Source organism: Scyliorhinus canicula, chromosome 18 (assembly GCF_902713615.1).
Source record: "Scyliorhinus canicula chromosome 18, sScyCan1.1, whole genome shotgun sequence".
Lineage (NCBI taxonomy): Eukaryota > Metazoa > Chordata > Chondrichthyes > Carcharhiniformes > Scyliorhinidae > Scyliorhinus > Scyliorhinus canicula.
The window spans coordinates 31,003,325-31,025,383 of record NC_052163.1 but is presented as its reverse complement, the minus strand read 5'-3'; the positions used below and the strand labels follow the sequence as shown (position 1 = coordinate 31,025,383).

The 22,059-nt window shown below is 48.1% G+C and overlaps 1 protein-coding gene across 28 annotated transcripts in view; it reads left to right on the top strand.

Moving 5' to 3' along the window:
• rbfox3a (RNA binding fox-1 homolog 3a) overlaps window positions 1-22,059 on the top strand; it is a 1,730,437-nt gene that overhangs the window by 1,620,296 nt on the left and 88,082 nt on the right. For all 28 annotated transcript variants that reach the window (XR_005457923.1, XR_005457925.1, XR_005457924.1 and 25 more), the window contains one exon: window positions 11,835-11,927. Coding sequence is in view for 23 of the 28 variants with exons in the window: in XM_038776720.1 (XP_038632648.1) it covers window positions 11,835-11,927 (93 nt within the window). In the remaining 5 variants the exon portion in view is untranslated. The remainder of the gene's footprint in view (window positions 1-11,834; window positions 11,928-22,059) is intronic.

The following is a 22,059-nucleotide window of genomic DNA, read 5'->3' as shown; positions in this document are numbered from 1 at the left end:
CTTCTTGAAGAGGCAGTTTTCAGTGGCCTCATGGTGTTCATATATGCTCACATTTCATGTGTCACATCAAAAGTTTAGACATGTGGTAAGCATCCTGACAAAATGAGTGTGATAATATTCTAATTAAGGATTTGGTGCATGACATTTCAGAAAACACCCTAAATGTGAAATGCTGTTCAGAAACTGAAGAGTGGTCTGCTGCCCTGAAAGGGTTATGGGGTGAAACAGTAGGTTTAAAAGGGATAATGTGCGAAATAGCAGGATTAGAGGATTAATGTGTGAAGCTGCTGGGTTAGAGGATTAATGTGTGAAGCAGCAGGGTTAGAGGATTAATGCATAAAACAACAGGTTTAAAAGATTAGTGTGTGAAACGATAGGTTTAAAAGGTCGGTGTTTGAAACAGTCGGTTTATTGGGTTAATGTGCAAAAGTGAAGGTTTAGAGGATTAAAGGACAAAACGTTCTTGCTGGTAGTAACTGGACATGGTGTTTGCACCAATATTAGGCCAACCTCGCGTTAGCACCAGTATTAGGGACAGGAGGTATAGATCCAGAGGTAATGAGGACTGTTGATCGGACACCTAATTGTCACCTCGGTGCGGGAGAGTTGAATGGGGTTTATGAGGAAAAAGCCGGTTCAAGGTTAGGTATTTTTAAAACTGGTCCTTTTATTTGGTATTCCGGGAGACCAGTATTCACTCGCTTTTATTACTGCTAACTCCAGCTTCCTTATTCTAGTCAGAGAGCCAGCCTGACACTGGGGTAAGGGAGCTGAAATTCATGGTGTATATACCAGAAGCAATGGTTGTATAAAGTGGCTGTTGGTGTTATCTCTACTTTGTTAAACTATTTATCTAAAAACTATTTCTACATTACTTCTGCCACTGCAACCTTATTGTAACTTCCTCCATTATTACTTTATTACACCTACCGCTGTTATTAACCACTACTTTACTACATCTACAAATGCTGTGCTTGCTAATACTTCCACTGTACCATAACAATGTTACAGTGAAACCCTTTCACCAGGAGGACAGACCTCAATCTTCTCGCTGTGCTCTCTCAATGGTTTTCAAAAGCTGATGCCAAAGATCTGAGGACTTCCAATTTTAGCAATGAGGGAAGTGAAAAGCTGGCCCATTGTGTGAACAAGAGCAAAGGCTTTATGGCTTGAGACTGAACATCGTTTCGCCATTCACATGCTAGACTCTAATCAACGCCAATAACAAGTGGTAATCACAATCAAAATCCCCTCAATTTACACTGACATCAATGCAGTGTTCATTGACTGCAATTAACTATAGAATTTTTCTAAATATTCCAAAATCAATATAAACTTATGCAGATGTCTGCCATACTGTCTACCAGTCATCGTGCATAATATTACCTAGTGAGTATTGTAGTTTTGTTCACTGAGTGACATCTTCCCATATGTTCCAAATATCTTCCCATATGTTTTAATCAAGTACCATCTACTCTAAAAGATGGGGTAATTTGGAAGCAATGACAGCATGTCTTTAATGTGTCTTAGATGAGCATAAGGTGCCTTTAAACACGCTCCAGACATGAATGCAACCACTTCAGCTGGTGCAGTAAAGACCAATATTTAAAGATAACCGTTTCAGATTAATTTTTTTAAGAGCAGAAATATGTAACCTGTACCTAAACAAGGCACAAATTATTTTATTTTATTGTGCCCGATTTGCAATGCACGGGATAAATGCTGAGCGACGGCGGCAGCAAGAATCGACCGGAGAATGCTGCGTCGAGCAAAAAAATGGGATTGGTGCCTGGCACCAATTCCACTGCGATGTTGCAGTCAGCCGCTGGCAGCAGCTGAGGTTCCCGCATCGCGCCCCCACAAGTGTCCACGATTTGCATGGATTTGGCTACGATTAACGGGCTGGACACCGGATGCTCCACCCCTCTCAGACGGGAGTCAGGCCGGAGTGAATTGTTGCAAGTATTTACAATCGGGGCCCGGGGTCCGTAGCTGTTAGGGGGAAGCAAGAAGGTAAGAAAATTCTCAAAACCTTTCGCCCATGGTGGTTGGGGGGGGGGGTGTCTGCCTTGGCCTCAGGGAGTAGCAGGGAACAACTTGGTGGCAAGTGCATGGGCTCGGGTAACCCCCTCAGGATCAGGGTGGCTTGGCTCTGACCCACATTTCTGCATTATTTCATTTAAACCCACCCTTTAGCTGCACCTTACAGGCTCCTGGCTGTTGAGCCTGCTAACTGCACCTGGTCATATGAAAGCCACCCAGCAGTATTATCACCAGGGTGGGTGTGGCCATGCTCAATCACCAGCCCCCCACGTGTTGGTGCACTCCTCAGAAACACAGCCCCACAGCACAGGAAACAGGGGATTGTTAGAGCTCACCCCAAACAAAGGACGCATGACAGATTGTCGGAATCCTCCCTGGCACACAGCCCCTCTCAAAGTAAAGGACTCACTAGTGACACTATCAGCTAACCCACCCCTAAGGATCACGAGATGTCTCCAAGCCCTGCCTGTCCACCGCACCCCTCATCACATCCATTTTGCTGGGGGCCAGCATACCTGACCAGCTCCCAGCGGCAGGGTCCCAGGTTCAATTCCCCGCTGGGTCACTCTGCGGAGTTTGCACGTTCTCCCCGTGTGTGCGTGGGTTTCCTTCGGGTGCTCCGGTTTCCTCCCACAGTCCAAAGACATGCAGGTAAGGTGGATTGGCCATAATAAATTGCCCTTAGTGACCAAAAAGGTTAGGAGGTGTTATTGGGTTACGGGGATAGGGTGGAAGTGAGGGTTTAAGTGGTCGGTGCAGATTCGATGGGTCGTATGCACTGTATGTTCTGTGTTCTATGTTCACAACTTGTGTGTAAAACTCAGGCTCCACCTAACACTGCAGCTAAGCTCCCACCACATGCACACATCCTTCACTTAGCCCCATCTGTAAGACCCGCCCGCACTCCAGCCTCTTACCGTGACTGGCAGCACAAGTTGACCATCTCCACCACACCAGTTGCCACCCTGCTGGCAGGATGAAACTCAGCTCACCCAGTGAGAAGACCCCCAGTTGCCTCCCTTGGGAGAAACAGGACAGGAACCACAGAGTCTATTGTTCACACGGGTTGCAGCATCCATCGGTACCCCTGTTGGCAGGGACAGGTGGTGAGGATAGGGGCTCCCCAATCACAGGCCAAGTGCCAGTCACTGATGGGGACAGAGTTGCAGTGCGGATGACACCATCTCATCCCGGGGGGGGGGGGGGTCACAGGTCACTGCTGAGGGTGGCACAGCAGTACAATTCAGGGTGACCATCTAACCTGGTGGCATTGGATGGTCAAGGGAATCCTCGATCTTACTGACATTCTCTGTCCTTCCCCCCCCCCCCCCCCCCTCCACCCGCAGATACGTGAATATCGGACCTCAGCCAGGTACTTACTATCTGCCTGGTCTATCTACCAATGCTGCCGTTGGGGATGCACAGAGGCTAGAGTGCCAGGGCCAGCCCAGGGAGGAGCCTGCACAAGAAAAGCCTGCCCCAGGAGAGCAGGGGCCAGCCAGTGCGGCTCAATTGCCAGCTGACGATAAAGCCAAGCAGGAGGAGCAAAGGAGACGATGCATCAGGCCATGTGTACACCATCAACGCCTGTCCTTCGAGAAGCTGTCGGACCACATGTGCTGCTGCTGCCTCAATCCTTCCATTGCTTCCTTCTCCCTCAATCCTTCCATCGCTTCCTTCTCCCTCAATCCTTCCATCGCTTCCCTCGCCCTCAATCCTTCCATCGCTTCCTTCTCCCTCAATCCTTCCATCGCTTCCCTCTCCCTCAATCCTTCCCTCTCCCTCAATCCTTCCTTCTCCCTCAATCCTTCCATCTTTTCCCTGTCTCTCAGTCCTTCTGTCTTTTCCCTGTCCCTCAGTCCTTCCATGTTTTCCCTGTCCCTCAGTCCTTCCATCTCTTCCCTGCCACCCAATCCTTCATTCCATCGTCCTATCATCTTCCACTCCTTCATGCTATCACTGCTTCCTCTCCCCCTCCAAGTGTCCTATCAGCATCGCCACAGTGTTGGCCTCGGGCAGGCAGTATCAGTGGGTCTTGTCCACGGAAAGGAAGATGGGAGTGACTCACTGTGAGATGGACTCTGGTGCTCTTCATTGTTTGACAAGATCTGGCACCTGCCTTTAGATTAACATACCCAGGTGATCCCTGCATGTCTGCTGGAAAATCCTGCTGACAGATCTATACATCTTGGCGGAGGGGTTGCGGGATGCTGAACAGTTAGGGCTCATTCATTGGGGATGCTGTCATACAAGGCGAGCTCGCACTTCTTCCCCATCCCCTGCCACCCAACGTCCGCATAACACCCAGCCCCAGCCCACCCTTCACACTCATCAGACAGAGATTAGAGGCAGGTTGGACTGGTGGTGCAGAAGTGTTTAATGGTGACTACGTGTGCCCTAATCCCTAACTATCTTCTATCTAATACAACCCAGCCAGCCTAAGTGTCATCTATCTTCCTTATCTTAGGTGGCCTACCGCTCCTTCTAGGTGTTTTCCCAGACAGAACATCAGAAGTGGAGGCGGCCTGCTGTGTTTCTCACCCTCTGCCCTGTTATGCCCCTGGTGGCCGTCCTCTGGAGGACCTAGATCTGGATCGGTTCGGCCGACTTTCGGAAGTTGAAGGTGATGATTTGGTCACCCTGTTCTGCCTGTTGCCCATGAGATGCACCAGTGTCAGGTGGGGCTATTCGTAAGGGCTGAGGTGTTCCAGTGCCTCCCCTGAGGGAGGCACCGGCATGGGACGCACCGCCTCCTCCCCACTTCGGGTGCTCGATGGCCCACGGGCTATTCCACGGGACGGAGGGGAGGCCGGAGTGAGCTCCAGAGACACCAGTGTCACATGGCGCTACTAGTCCTGGAGGCCCGCCCTCAGCGGAGTCATTGTCTTGATGCCCTCAGCTCACTGAGACCGAAACACGTCCCTCACTGCCTCGGTCATGTGCCTCACTGCCTCGGTCATGTGGCTCACCGCCTCGGTCATGTGGCTCACTGCCTCGGTCATGTGCCTCACTGCCTCGGTCATGTGCCTCACTGCCTCGGTCATGTGCCTCACTGCCTCGGTCATGTGCCTCACTGCCTCGGTCATGTGGCTCACTGCCTCGGTCATGTGCCTCACTGTCTCGGTCATGTGGCTCACTGCCTCGGTCATGTGCCTCACCGCCTCGGTCATGTGCCTCACTGCTCGGTCATGTGCCTCACTGCCTCGGTCATGTTCCCCTGTGATGGACAACGTCAGTCAGCGCCTGGCCCTGACCCTTCGTGAATGGGCCAAACTCTAGAGTGCCGTAGCAATGCCAATCTGTGCCAGGGATGTGTCAGCCTGTGAATGGGTGGCATGGTGGCATATTGATTAACACTGCTGCCTCACAGCGCCAGGCACCCAGGTTTGATTCTGACCTCGGTTGACTGTGTGGTGTTTGCACATTCTCCCCAAGTCTATGTGCGTTTCCTCCGGGTGCTCAGGTTTCCAAAGATGTGCGGGTTAGATGGATTGGTCATGCTAAATTGCCCCTTCGTCTCCAAAAGTTAGATGAGGTTACGGGATTATGAGGATGGGGCGGAGATTGGGCCAGGTTTGGGTACTATTTCAGAGGGTCGATGCAGACAGAATGGGTCAAATGTCTCCTTCTGCACTGTAGGGATTCTGTGATTCTATGGCTGGGCTCTCCTGTCTTGCACCTCAGCCATGGACAGCACAGTGTGCCACAACCTTGGACATCCTGACACATGGCTCTGATGTCTTGTGTAAGGCTTTTCACTATGGATGCCACACTTTCAGTGTTGGCCTGGGCACCACGCATTGCCGGCACCATCGTCTGCACCTAAAGGCAGTTGTACTCCTCCAGCTGGACTTGCAGGCGCTGTAAAGTTTCTGACACCCTCTCCTGTAGATTCTGGCTCTGTCTGCATCTGCACCAGTGATGGGATCATACTTTCTAGAAGTGCAACACCGCTCTGGGCAACAACTGTTCCCTGGGATTGGGCAGCCCTCTGATTGTCCACTCCCTCAGGAGGCACTGCCTCCACCTGATGCAGCATGTGTGTGGTGCTCACCAGAGGGTGAACCAGGATCACTAACAGTACCCAGTGAGGTGATAGGCTCTGTTAAAGTGGATGGTGAAGGTGACAGCAGTGTTGAAACGTCGGTGTCTTCCGCGGGCTGGTGCTCCGGGGTGTGCTGGGGATCTGGCTGGGGGGGCAGCAAGCCCGGACAGCCTGGCCTCGCCTGATGGTGATCCTGCAAGACAAAAGATATGGGATGAGATCTTGGGAAGGACTGGTCTGTGCAAGATGTGTGATTCTCTTGCTATAGGGATATTGCTGTGGCATTGGGCTCTCACTTGTTTGGCGCATGCCTGACCTCCATCGCAGCCAATGCACTCTCCTCGGCCTCCTCCATGACTTGCAGGGCCCTCCCCTCAGAAAGGGTCTCAACCAGCATTTCTGCGATTTGCCCCTCCCGTCTTCTGGCTCGCATGCCTCTTGAGGCCCGCCTTTTCCTTGGGGACACAGAAGGTACATAGTGAGATGCTTGGGAGCATGTTCCATGGGAGGTGGGGGGGGGTCGATAGCTGGTGGCATGTGTGTACCTAGCTCCTGGCCAAAGAGGGCACTGTATTTGTTGGGTTTGGCAGAGTATGGGACGTAAGGGAGATGCAGGCTGGTGAGGTGTTGGCATCCAGGGGATTGGGGGCTCATGTGAAAAGTGAGGGATGGGAGTGATGCCAGGGGCACAGGGGTGGTGACTCATCTGAGCTGGCCCAAGGAGGCCATTCATCTTCTTTTGACATTTTGTGCCTGTCCTCTTAGTGATGTTGCCAGCACTGACAGCCTCTGCCACCCTTCCCAGGCGCTGTTCAGTAGGGCAGGCCCGGGTCCCTACCACACCCTGGGGAAGAGGGTGTCCCTCGTCCCCTCAATGGCATCCAGCATTCTGTCAATCTTGGACTCCTGGAATCGGAGGGTGGGGGAGGGTGCAGGGGCAGGTCTTCGTGCAGCCATCTGATTGGCTGGAATGACAGTGAGTGGAGCACTTATAAACAGCTCCAGCTTGTCAGGCACTTTAACGTGAATCCAGCAGGCCGAGGAATTACTTACGTTTCAAGTGGGCAAAGTGCTGGCCCATTTACATAACCTGAATTTTAACGCAGATTCCAGGCGATTCACTTCCGGCGAAAGAACATGGGCTGGATTCTCCAATTTTGTGGCCATGTCCGGAGGAAGCGTCTGGTCTAATGACCAACAAGTCGGCACCACCCCGCACCGATACTCTGCCCGATACGGACGCAGAATGGCCGGGTCCATGGCCACGCATGCGCCCGGCGGCTGCCGCACCGTACAACATGGCGCCAGCCACGCACTGACCTGGCCTGCCAGATAGTGGACCTTTGGAGCCCCCCATCGCCACCCTCGGACCACACCCCCACCAGTCCGCCCAGCCCCCACCGAAGCCCGCCCTCACCGAAGCCCGCCCTGCCAACGGAACGGCTCCCCCCCCCTCGCCCTGATTGGCGGTGCTGGACACAGTCCACAGCCGCCACACCAAGTTCACGAAAGTTGAGAGGACACGTGTTCCACACAGTCGGGAAGTTGCCCCATCGGGGGTGGGGCATCGGGGGAGGGCCTCAGGTGATGTCCTGAGGTCGTCCCAATGTCGTACGGCGTACTCCTCAAGTACGCCTTTTTTGAGTGGGCGGAGCATCCAAAAAACAGCGGCGCCAAAGGTTTCGCCGTAAAAAGAGATTCTCCGGCCGATTGCCAAACGCGATTTCGGCATCGGCAATCGGACAATCCTGCCCATTGTCTCCCAAACGGAGAATCCAGACCAACATGTTTACTATATTGTTGCCTACTTGTTTGAAGACTGATCCTCAGACTGACGTTCTGAACATTCAAATTAGCAGCTGTACCAACCTCTACAAAGAACAAGGATGACCGAGAACAGGAACTCAGACTGTAGATGTTATTAATAAAATTGTCCTGTGGTATTTTTTGATTGTCATCTTCAGACATAGCCTTGAGCACCACTCCCATCCTCCCATAGATCCCACAACTTCCCTATTAAACAAAGTGTTAGCATTTCAGTAGAGCTGCCACTATCCTCTCCTTAACCTGCTCAAATAGTAACCAGTTTGAGCAAAATATCTCAGAACATCTGCAATTCCCATGAAATAGTTGATAATTTTTGTTGTGGCTTTGTTTTATAAACATGCAATAATTTTGATATAAAAATGCTTTTTATTTTCTCACTCAGCCATATTAAGTCGAAATATCTTAAACAGAAAAAAACCTCTTACCTTCCTTATTGGTGCAGACAGCAGAAAGGTATGCCACCGAAAGATGATAATCAGATTAAATAAGTTTAACGCTGAATAAATAAATGGCATTTATAAAAGATATCTCAAGGAAATACATTTTCAGAGTAAGAAAGGGCATTTGAAATGGGGCTGGAAGGCTGCCTCGGGGGCTAAAGGGTTAAGCTTGCTCAAGCAATTTAATTTGCAAAATAATGTAAACCCCTTACACACGTAAGATACAAATTTATAGTTCATTGTATAAATATGATTGCAAGAAGAGATTAGCAAACAGTCCAATTAAAAGGCAATTTGAGGTGTTAATTGTCTTTTCTCTCTCTTTCCTGGCTGGCAACAGAAGTTCTCTGTCTGTCCAAAGGTCTGGGATCACGAGACTTGAAAATGTGCAGTAGTTCTTGGCTACTAGAAGTCATAATGTGGCTACGACATTTGAAGCGCAGTGGGCTGATTGCTTTTTGCAGGCATAGGGATTCTAACCATGATGAAGGACCTCATTCTGTCCTCTACATGTTAACTGTGCGGTGGCAAACCGTTACTTTTTTTTCTATGAGGAATGGTGTACAGGATACTTATTACTATAATTACCGCATTAGAAAAATTCTGACATGCAAAATTTATATGATGTGGATATTGTGGCTTTAGAAGCCAGGAAAACAAAAATAATGACCAGGCAAGCTTGTAATCATGTGCCTGAGACTATAAAGCATTTTAATAGATTATTACATTTATTAAGTGGGCAGGCTGAACAGCTCCTATTTTTTTTAAAGAAAATTGCTATCCTTGACTCAGTCCTCCAGTATAAAAAGCAGAGCAATCCTAATCCAGGAGAACAGAGTGGCTTTACCCATATCTGTGGATAATGCTGAAGTGCCCTGTCATATTTTCTGAGGAGTCATCTCAAATTCAACATATAGCTTTGTTCCATTGATGTGCAGCAGTCATCCGAATCCAGATCAATTTTCCTTCAGATACCAAAATATTTTACTAGGCCGAGTGGTGTAAATGCCCTCGTCTGACTGCAGTTCTTTTCAAGAAGCGGATTGATTTCAATCCATTATTTTCAACTGAGCTTGCTAGTTAAAATTCCTTAGATGTATGGAAAGCAACAGTTGTTGTGTCTACCCTAAAGAAGGGTCAGAGACCCTCATCCGACTATCCGATCCACCAATAAATGGAAATTTATAAAAGCCATAGGAAATAGAAGTATTTCAACCTTAACAACCCGTCATATACCTTCATTTGACTAAAAAGCAAATCTGTCACATATTTTAATAACTTGTCTAAAAATAGAGCAATTCTCCCAATTGCCTGTACCAAGTGAGAACATCAGCCCTGGCCATTTATAATAATCTTTATTGTCACAAGTAGGCTTACATTAACACTGCAATTAAGTTACTGTGAAAAGCCCCTAGTCACCACATTCCGGCGCTTGTTCGGGTACACAGAGGGAGAATTCAGAATGTCCAAATTACCGAACAGCATATCTTTTGAGATTTGTGAGAGGAAACCGGAGCACCCGGAGGAAACCCACGCAGACACAGGGAGAACGTGCGGACTCCACACAGACAGTGACCCAATCCTGGAATCAAACCTGGGACATTGGAGCTGGGAATTCTTTTAAGCATCAAGACATCCCAGCTTCATTGAGAAGATGAGATGTCATGCCCTAAAATACATAAATTACTTTCAAATTGGACACGAGTTTTCAATTAACTAGTCTTATTGCTTTAGCATCACAGGGTCTTTGTCAGAAACATATTTGACTCCATTCTGTTTCTTGCCTTCATTAAAGCCTTGATACACACTACAGAAGGGACATTATCTCTGTTCTTGATGATACCAGCTTCCATAGAATGGTTAATTATGAAAGGCTAGCAAAAACCAAATCAGTCAAGGCAGAGAGAGTATTCAACACAGACTGGCCAAATGGCAACATTCAGCAGAAAAGGACCAATCAATAACTGTTAAAATGATTGATTGTGGTGTTTTCAACCTTTCTCCACACTAATGCATTCAAACTCCCTCCAATTACAACAATTCAGCTCTTTGACCTGGTAATCACATCTGACCTAAACTGGGGAAAGAAAGTGGCAAGGGTAAGTGGAAAAGTTGGCCGAAAACAGAATCCTCAAAAAAAAACTGGCTTTCCTCACCACTGTTGGCAACCTTTGAGTACTACAATGCCAATATCCACCCTAGTGATCCAATATTGTGGCTCTGCTTAGCTGACTGCACAGAAATTGGGTCTAGATCCATGCAGACTAGTGAATTTGATGAGGATATCCTCTCCAATGCCAGACTTTTTGCAACTGTGCGGAGCTGTCACGGCTGTCAGTTCTCTGCAATATTGTGACATGAGCAGCACTTGCGATCGTTTGTGTTTAAATCAAACCTCTGTATTTTTGTCAGGAATCACAAGAGCTGCACCTCGACACTGTACTGCTACCCACACAATGCTAGCAGCCAAGCTTCACACACGGCTTGTGGAAGTACATGCCAGACAGTGTCATCACTCGGAGCCCTCGTGCATGACACATAATGTCATGCATAATATTAAGAATTACTTGCTGTGCTAGAGTTGCTGAATGTACACCAAACAATGGGAGCCTATGAGCGACTTGCCCATTTCACCAACCGTTACAAGACAAAATAAAATCGGAGATATTGTTGTTTATGTTTGACCATGGCTGCATCATACATGATGTGGCATACAACTGAAACAAAGTCAGAAATCAATATCCTATTCACCCATTCTTTCTCAACACTGTTGGATGTCAAAAAGCCTTTTGCGACCCTCACTGCAACAAAACAAAAGGCCAGTACCATTATATTTCATTTGGATGAACTAATTTCCAGCCTTTGCTACTTTCTGTTTAATTTTATATGGTTTCAATTTAAAATCAAGATGGGATGTCAGGAACTAAAAGGATCGGTCACTACCGGTTGACCAGCTTCCATGAAATAACCCAAAACCTAATGTATGTCAGCATAAAGGAAATAAACAAAACTGAACTATTTTCTTATGTTTCATGATTAGTTAGTTTCCAAAAAAAAAGTGATGAGGCACGAAGGAACTTCGTTTGAGCTGTTGTAAATTAAAATGGTCTGATCGAGATCTGTATTTTTTTGGTTAAATGGTCCCCACGTTTTGACTCACAATCATTGGAAACTAACCTTTCTCATCAATGGCAGAAATATCAGATACAAGATCCTAGCGAACGTACTGCAGAAGAATGACAATTGCAATTAATGTATAAATAATCTAGCCATATGTTTTCAAATGCAGCAACTATTTCTTTCCCTCTCAGTATACTTTCTATTTCATATTCTTGGGTCTGGTTGCTCTGTGGTTTCCTAGTATGACTTTGCTATCTTTGATGTTCCGGCTGGTGTACTGAAACTTATCAGAAGACTGTCTTATTCCCTGTATAATCATATGCATGTCTCTCTTTTCCTTTTCTCTTACCTGCATGCAGGGATTTGGTTTCGTAACTTTCGAAACCAGTGCAGACGCGGACAGGGCACGAGAGAAATTAAATGGAACAATCGTAGAAGGTCGTAAAATAGAGGTGCAGGTCCAATCTTTCTCTTTCCCCTACTTTAAATGTCTCCTTCGTCATTTTCCATTGTTCAGTTTGTGTGCATTTTCCATTTCCTCCTTTCCAATTTTCCATACTTAAATATATTCCCTGGAACAGCTGCCGCCATTTCACAAAGGAATCACGGTGCCTGGTTTCGGTGTTGCTCTTAAAAGGTAGTGAAGGGCTTGAGATCAACAATGTGTAAAAAAGAAAACTCTGTGGAAACCATAGCTGATAATGCATACTGCCAACTAAAGCCACGTGATAACCAAGGCAAACTCTTTTTATTAGAGAATCTTATTTCTGCAATAAAATGTGCTTCACCTGCAGTTTAAAACCAAGAATACCTGAAAATTCTAAGGACAGTGTTTCACCACACTTTCACTTACTACTAATGCTAATAGATAGGATATCAAGATCGTTGATTAAAAACAATACATGTTATTAAAATAGGGCATAGGTATTTTGTACTTTCTTCATGCATGGTGACATTATTTTAGACAGAATATTCTAGTCTAATGTAGTCACATAATCTTGGTCAAACGCTTCCTGTGCTGGAGACAGTTAATGTGCCCACTGCCTTGTTTTCTAAAAACAAATGTGAGAGCAACTTCCTGAAATGGAAGAATATGTGCCCGAGCAGGTTGGATATATTTTAAAAGCTTTTGGAACAAAGAGTATACTCTTGCCAATCTTCGATGTGATGTTTTTTGTCACTCATTTCCATTAGTTTTTGTGTTCCCCTTAAGTCTCGCTAATGAACTCTGATATTAAATGAATCTCACGGGAATTAATCTACATAGCTACAGCATAATGTTAATGCTCAATTCTTTCAACATGAAGTTTGCAAGGCTTAGCTGGAAGCAAAAAGAATTGAAATGTCTTGGAGGTTAGGCTATTTCCTTTGCTGTCACACAGCACAGGAGACTCCTGCAATACAACACAAGAGTTTTTTTGGCATTAATGATAGATTAGTACATTTGCTGAACTGAGACCAGTGCAATGTATTACATGAATCAACATGAATCGGTATTGATAACAAGGAATATATACTTAATTACAAGAGCATTGTAAGATTACAAGCAAAATGCTGGCTTTCACTTCAGTTTGCTGGAGCCCAGTTTTCGCAGTCAGCTGTGAAGCAACAGCGCTCTCCGCTGACCCCGAAGATAGCTGCCCGCAAAGATCTAGCGATCTCTGTGGTGCAGATTTCACATTTCCCCACATCAAGGTGAACCTGGCAGCAAGTCATGGGGGTCGCCAGGCATCCAGCAACAGTGATGTCATCAAGCAGGGTAAACAGCCCACCACATTGAAGAATTCCCATGGATAACAAACCAGGAAGTAACTACACTAACCGTAAAAGGTGAATGATAGTATAATAAAGATTAGGGAATATATATTAAAAGATTATTGATTTTCTTTTAGTCAGAGTGGACAATACATAAATATAAAATCAGTTTTCCAAGGCCAGAGAGGTTTTTCTGCAGTAGCTCAGACTTAGTACATGGTCTAAAACTTAATTACACCACATTGCCAAGGCATTTTCTTTGACAGCAACATCACAATGTGAAAGGATAAGTTCTTCTCAATTCAGTGATTTCTATACCACCGACAGAGACCTCAACAGCACACCCTGTGGAAGAGTACAGAATCACTGGTCTATAGTTTTAGCTGATATCAGGGGCGGGGTTCTCCACCGGTGGGATTCTCCGTTTTGCCAGCACCCGTGGGTTTCCCGACAGCATGGGGCTGCACAATGGGAAACCCCATTGACCGGCCGCCGTAACGGAGAATCCCGCCGACGGGTCGGGGCAGAAATGTTGCGGGGCTGAGAATCCAGCCCCAGTACTTTTCAAAAGATACAAATATCTGTCGAGGGACAGGTAGTATTAAGGAAGCAAGGGGGCTGCAGAAGGTTTTGGACAGGCTGGGAGAGTGGGCAATAAAGTGGCAGATGAAATACAATGTGGAAAAGTGCGAGATTATGTACTTTGGAAGGAGGAATTTAGGCATAGACTATTTTCTAAATGGGGAAATGCTTAAGAAATCAGAAGCACAAAGGGATTTGGGAGTCCTTGTTCACGATTCTCTTAAGGTTAACATGCAGGTTCAGTCGGCAGTTAGGAAGGCAAATGCAATGTTAGCATTCATGTCAAGAGGTCTAGAATACAAGACCAGGGATGTACTTCTGAGGCTATATAAGTCTCTGGTCAGACCCCATTTGGAGTATTGTGAGCAGTTTTCGCCCCGTATCTAAGGAAAGATGTGCTGGCCTTGGAAAGAGTCCAGAGGCGGTTCACAAGAATGATCCCTGAAATGAACAGCTTGTCATATGAGGTACGGTTGAGTATTCTGGGTCTGCACCCGTTGGAGTTTAGAAGGATGAGGTGGAGATCTTGTTGAAACTTCCAGGGTACTGCGAGGCCTGGATAGAGTGGATGTGGAGAGGATGTTTCCACTTGTCGGAAAAACCAGAAGCAGAGGACACAATTTCAGACTAAAGAGACAATCCTTTAAAACCGAGATGAGGAGAAATTTGTTCAGCCAGAGGGTGGTGAATCTGTGGAACTCTTTGTCGTAGAAGGCTGTGGAGGCCAAATCACTGAGTGTCTTTAAGACAGAGATAGATAGGTTCTTAATGAATAAGGGGATCAGGGGATATGGGGAGAAGGCAGGAGGATAGTGATGAGAAAAATATCAGCCATGATTGAATGGCGGAGCAGACGCGATTGGCCACATGGCCTAATTCTGCTTCTATGTCTTATGGTCTTATAGTACACGTGGGGATTGACAAATACATGTAAATTCTCAGTGAGAACAAGCAAATAAAGACACCAACATTAGTGTAGCTATTCATACTCATACTGACTTCTTAATCATTTAAGTGGATTGGAGCTGGAGGGTGGACTTCAGTAGTAGATAAATATTAGCCTTGCTCAATACTACCAACTAATACTTGAAATAACCTATTTGCTGACATAGGTGCAAGGGAATAATCGCAACATCCAGTGTCATCACAAATCTACATTTTCTTTGAGGTTCAAGAATATTGGGCGGGATTCTCCGACCCACCACCGGGTTGGAGAATCCCCGAGGGGCGACGCGAATCCCACCCCGTCGCCCCGGCTGCCGTATTCTCCGGCGCCGGTTTTTGGGCGGGGGCAGGATTCACGCCACGCCGGTCAGGGGCCATTGGCAGCAGCCCCCCCTCTCCCCCCCCGGCAATTCTGCAGGCCCGATGGGCCAAACGACCGTCCGCTTATGGCCAGTCCCGCCGGCCTAGGTTACGCATGGTCCCACATGGTGGGACTTGGCAGGAAGTCGGCGGGGGCGGTCCTCGGGGGGGGTGGGGTGCAGGGTGAGCCGACCCCCACGGTGGCCTGGCCCGCAATCGGTGCCCACGGGGGTTGTAGCTGGCCGTCCTGCTCAAGGCGATGCCCTTGCTGAGCAGGAACTGATGCAGCTCATCGTTCATGAAAGAGGATCCCCGATCACTGTGGATATAGGTGGGGAAACCGAACAGGGCGAAGATGCTATGCAGGGCTTTGATTACTGTGGCAGAAGTCATATCGGGGGCATGGGATGGCGAAAGGGAACCGGGAGTACTCATCAATCACCTTCAGGAAATACGTGTTGCGGTCGGTGGAGGGGAGGGGCCCGTTGAAGTCCACGCTGAGGCGCTCAAAGGGGTGGGAGGCCTTCACCAGGTGCGCTCTATCTGGCCGGTAGAAGTGCGGTTTGCATTCCACGCAGACCTGGCAGTCTCTGGTGACGGTTGTGACCTCCTCAATGGAGTAGGGCAGGTTGCGGTTGCGGGCCTTGATGAAATGGAAGAATCGGGTGACCTCTGGGTGGCAGAGGTCATAGTTGAGAGCCCGGAGTCGGTCCACTTGTGCGCTGGCACATGTACCTCGGGAGAGGGCGTCTGGGGGCTCGTTGAGCTTGCCGGGGCGATACAAGATCTCATAATTATAAATGGAGAGCTCGATCCTCCACCTCAAGATCTTGTCATTTTGATCTTGCTCCGCTGTGTATTGTTAAACATAAAGGCAACCGACCGTTGGTCAGTGAGGAGAGTGAATCTCCTGCCGGCCAGGTAATGCCTCCAGTGTCGCACAGCTTCCTCAATGGCTTGGAATGCCGAATTTCGGAGGCACGGAATGTGCGGGAAAAGAAGGCCACGGGCCTGCCCGCTTGGTTGAGGGTGGCGGCCAGAGCTACGTCCGATGCATGGCTCTCCACCTGAAAGGTGAGGGAGTCATCCACCGTGTGCATCGTGGCCTTGGCGATGTCCGCCTTGATGCGGTTGAAGGCCTGGTGGGCCTCAGCTGTCAGGGGAAAAACTGTGGACTGAATGAGTGGCGGGCCTTGTCCGCATAATTAGGGACCCACTGGGCGTAATAGGAGAAAAACCCCAGGCATAGTTTCAGGGCCTTAGGGCAGTGGGGGAGGGGAGTTCGAGGAGGGGACGCATACGGTCGGGGTCGGCCCCTAGGACTCCATTTTCCACTACATAGCCAAGGATGGCTAAGCGGTTGGTGCGGAACACGCATTTCTCCTTATTGTACGTGAGATTAATGAGTTTGGTGGTATGGAGGAATTTGTGGAGGTTTGCGTCGTGGTCCTGCTGATCGTGGCTACAGATGGTGACATTATCTAGGTACGGGAAGGTGGCCCCAGGGCCGGCCCAAGGCACCGGCAACTCGGGCAGTCGCCCGGGGCGCCATGTGCGAGGGGGCGCCAGAGACTCGGGTCCCGCGCATGCGCAGTTGGGCTGGTGCCAACCAGCGCATGCGCGGTGGCCGCCCTCCCCCAGGGCGGCCCCCTCGGGCCCCCGCCTCCGGCCCCGCCCCCCCGCCTCGGGCCCGCCCCCCCCGGCCTCGGGCCCGGCCCCCCCCCCCCCCCGAAGGGCGCCGAAGTTCAGCTTGCCCGGGGCGCCAGCAACCCTAGGGCCGGCGCTGGGTGGCCCACAGTCCGTACCGGTCAACCATTCAGTCCATTCCTCGCTGGAAGACCGAGACCCCATTAGTGATGCCGAAGGGAACCTAAGCAAGTGATAAAGGCGGCCTTCTGCTTCGACTCAGTGGATTGGCGGTCCTCCGGGCGGATGGGGAGCTGGTGGTAGGCGGACATCAAGTCCACTGTGGAAAAGACTTGATACTGCGCAAATTGATTGACCATGTCAGATATGCGTGGGAGAGGGTACGCATCGAGCTGCGTGTACCGATTGATGGTCTGACTGTCGTCAATGACCATCCTGTGCTTCTGCTCAGTCTTCACTACCAGAACCTGAGCTCTCCAGAGGCTTTTGCTGGCCTCAATGACCCCCTCCCGCAGAAGCAGTTGGACCTCCTACCTGATGAAGGTCCTGTCGTGGGCACTGTACCGTCTGCTCCTAATGGCGATGGGTTTGCAGTCCGGGGTGAGGTTCGCTAACAGGGAAGGTGGATCGACCTTAAAGGCCGTGAGGCTGCAGACGGTGAGGGGGGGTAGGGGTCCGCCAAATTTTGAAGTCAGGCTTTGGAGGTGGCACTGAAAATCCAGGCCGAGTAACAGGGCAGAGCAGAGGTGGGGGAAGACTTAGAGCCGGAAGTTACTGAACTGTACGCCTTTGACAGTGAGGGTCGCGATACAGTACCCCCGGATTTCAGTGGAATGGGATCCAGAGTCCAGGGAGATTTTCTGGGTGACGAGGTCTACCGGGAGCGAGCAGCGCCTTACGGTAGTGGGGTGGATGAAGCTCTCTGTGCTCCAGGAGTGAAAGAGGCAGATCGTCTCATGCCCATTGATCTTCGCCATCGTCGTCACAGTCACGAGGTTGTGGGGCCGGGACTGATCCAGAGTGATAGAGGCGAGCTGCGGAGATGCTGGGAGGTCCCGGGCTGGTCAGCGGTGGCAGAGGTAGCGGTAGGCAATGAACGCCCAGATGAGCAGAGGTCCTGAGGCGCCATCCAAAATGGCGGCAAAGATGACGGCGCTCACGGGGCGCACATGGCCGCCTGCATCAAAGATGGCGGCACCCATATGCCGCACGTGGCTTGAGGTGAGGAAGCTGGCAGGGCCCACAGGCCGCACGTGGCTTGCGAAGGAGAAAATGGCGGTGCCCCTAGGTCACACATGGGGGGTGTAGAAACGCCGGGCCTGGAAACAGCGGCGACCGACCGGGCCTGGCAAACAGAAGTCTCGTTTCTTCCCACACCTGTTGCAGGTCGCGCTCCGCGCCGGGCAGCGCTGCCTGGGGTGTTTGTTTTGTCTGCAAAAGTAACACTTGGGCCCCCAAGAGTTGGCTGGCTGCCGCACGGCACAGGCTTGCGGTGAGCTGGACTCGGCAGCTGGTGGGGCCCTCGATGCCCACGAGGGTGCCACGTGGTCAGGGACCACTTCTAACGAATTAGTGAGCTGCCTAGATCGAGCATACCCCCTTCCAGTAGCCGCTGGCGGATGTACGCAGACTTCATGCCCATGACATAAGCATCTCTAATTAAAAGTTTGGTGTACTGGACTGTTGAAACTGGCTGGCAGTCACAGTTCCTATCTAGGATCTGCAGGGAACGCCAGAAATTGTCCAGAGTCTCCCCGGGGAGTTGCTGTCTCGTGGCCAGGAGGTGCCTGGCGTACACTTGGTTCACTGGTCGAACATAATGTCCCTTCAGGAGCGCCATCGCTTCGGAGTAGGTGGGCGCATCCCGGATGATGGGAAAAATGTCAGGGCTCACCCGTGAATAGAGGACTTGGAGCTTCTGCGCGTCCGAGGGTTCTTCAGCAGCTGCTGTGAGGTAGCCTTCGAGGCAGACTGCCAGTGGTCGAAGGTGGACGAGGCATTGGCTGCTTGAGGGCTCTGCTGCAGGTGATCAGGTTGATGCGGAGATCCATTGTTTAAAAAATCTTGTTCAATAAATTGATGTACCATCAATTACCACAAGACGGGAATGGTTGAACAATCGAGGCTTTATTGAACAAGATGTTGTGCCTCCTGTAGCTGGAACCAGAATGGCTGCAGCACCGGAGAGCACACACGTTTATACACCGCCTGCTGGGTGGAGCCAGCAGGCAGGGATTTACAATTGTACCTCTAATATACGGGCAGTGCCGTACTACATATAGTATACCACTAGTGGTGACTACCACAACAAATGGAGGGGGGGAGTGGGGGGAAGGAGGAAGGGGGAGATATCATAGACCGATCCAGAGGTCAGCAAAATGTACATACAGTTAGTCAAATGAAGGACAAAACAAACCTCTCTGTAAAATAAAGCAAATTAGTGCAGGCAAGAACAATGTAATGTATATAAGTAACAACTGTTTATAAATATGAGAAAAGCCAATAAAAACATTTTCAAAAAAGAAATGTTTCGAGTTAAAGGCAGGTGATTAATTTGCATTTTCTTTTCCATTTTAAAACTGGAATGCCAAAGATTTTGCAAAAACTTTCTAATACATTCAATGAGATCCAAATACTACTTGATTAATAAATAGGAGCTCAGATGGGCGGCACAGTGGTTAGTACTGCTGCCTCACGGCGCCGAGCACCCGGGTTCGATCCCGGCCCAGGGTCACTCTCCATGTGGAGTTTGCATGTTCTCCCCGTGTCTGCATGGGTCTCACCACCACAACCCAAAGATGTGCACGGCAGGTGGATTGGACATGGTAAATTGATCCTTAATTGGATTTTGTTTTAAATGGGAGCTCAATATGGTTAGCTCAGCAGATGTAATAGTTCTGGTTGTAATAACTATGAGTGCCCATTTTTTAATAATTTGCTGATCTTACAAACAGCCAAAATTTACTAATAGACAGGGTCTTGTGAATTTCACAAATGCACAGCAGGGTTTAAAGCTTGAACAGTCTGTACGGGGAAGTAATTCTGATCCAGTGCTAAATGCCTGAAACACTGCGCCTGGGTTCTTCCAGTCCATCATCAGTGACCCGCACTATTTCTGTGTCACTTACCTGTGTCTACTTCCATCTCTTTTCATTTATGAAGTTCATGCCACACTCACATAGATCATTTCATAGCTTCTTATTGAAGGTAAGCATGTTATAAGAAAAGGCACTTAGTTTAATATAGTTGGCAGAGTGTGCTTTGAAGTTAAGTTATTTGTCGATTGCATTTAGATCTGCACTACTGCCTGTTACTGGAAATCTTTACTTTCTAAAAAGTGTCAAGGGAACATGACATTTTTTAAATTGTGCATTTGTTATTAAAAGGGAGTTTTGGCATGACATTTTTCTCCAAGTGGGAAAACAAGAAATATTAATAGCAGAGAATTTTCATTTTGAAGCTGCTTTGCAACCAAAATCATTTTTTTAAAAATAACATTAGAATTACCGTTTCCTCAATTTGTTGTTTTATGGAAGTGAATAAATTCTACTGGTTTAATCTACCTCTGACAATATCTAGATGAATACTGGTTAATCTTTTACTGAGCAGTAGGATTTCAGTCCAATTATGATGATCCAGGTTATCACAGAAGAAAATTACTGGAAATCTTTACTTTCTAAAATGTGTCAAGGGAACATGACATTTTTTTAATTCCGCATTTTTGTTATTAAAAAATTACTTCATGTTAACACCAGCATATAAATGAGACCACATCAATGTACCCGGCTCTCCTCTCACTGTCAAACACCACAAACACTGAGCTCGGTCTTGTCCCAGCTCTCATCAGGGCCAAGTCGCCTCTGGAAATGCACGTGGGAACCAGACGGCACAAAATGGAAGGGTGCCTGGAACAAAGAGGATTGTCGCTTAACAGACCCAATACCATGTGATCACCACATCACCTTATATTGCCACTTTTCCACATGGGTTATCTTAACAGGGACGATACTCAAACTCAAAGTTTAGAACTCTCTGGAAAGACTGAATTGTCTGTGGTTAACCAGTAATTTTAATCACATCTCTATTAAGTCATGTATAGGTTTGATGGATAAAATATTCCCGCTGGCAGGGATGGGCAGAATTTGGGATCATACGTTAATAATATTCATTAAGAAATCCATTAAGTAATTCATTGAATCCTCTTTGCCCAGAGAGCAGTTAGAATGTGAAACCTGGTACCTCATAAAGTAGTTGAGGCAGCCAGAATGGGTTTAAAGGGAAGCTAAGTAAGTTCATGCAGGTGAATGGAATAGAAGTATATGCCGATAGAGTTAAATGAAGTAGGGTGGGAGGAGGTTCATATGGAACATAAACTCTGGCAGAGACATGCGAGGCAAAATGGTCTGTTTCATTTCCATAAATTCCATGTAGTTATATGGTGACCTGAAAGTGCCCCCCTGAATAAGCCTCCCAGGTTTACTGTCAACAGCAGAGTAAAATGCGGCTTATGAAAGTCCTGGGAAACCAGGAACTCACACAATCCACAGATTGAAATAATTGGATTGATGTTCCTGCACCTTCTTTTCAGGTCACCAGAGTTGAAGATGTGAGAGTTTCAAAGCCACATGTGTGAATTCCTAGCCCATACTCCTGCATGTTGTCACCACCTTGCTGAAACAGCAGGATGCCTAGCCAGGAGTTGTCAAAAATCCAGGGAACAGCGTCGGCCTCTTTTCCTTCAGACATCCAGCCGAAAATTTCAGCATCACTAGGGAAACAGCACAAGTACCGAGTCAATTAGCAGATGAACCCCAAGAGCACAAACTGTCAAGAAAGCTCTGTACAACAGACATCCAAACAGATCAATCCATAGGGTGACTACATTGTCTTTCTCGTGGCTCTACCTTTGGTCTAGCATTCTCAAATAGAATATAAGGAAGTGCTATGTTGAATGTATTCAGAATTGGTGTGCTAAATATCTGCTTATTGTGGTCATTGTAGTCTGATGGGCATCAGTTGGATTTTTCTGGTAATTATCTCTAGTCCATGGATTTGGAGTCTTTAGATTAACATATTTATTTAATTATGAACATTCTATGTTTACTGTATATGTTTGTATGGAAGCTATATTTGTCCAGAATTAGGATAAATGGTCGGCACAACATCATGGGCTGAAGGGCCTGTACTGTGCTGTACTGTTCTATGTTCTAAAACGTCAAGTCGCGCCTGACCTGATGATGTGGCAAGGCCAGGCGAGATCCAGATTTACATATCTCTTCCTGCACTGCCGAGCTG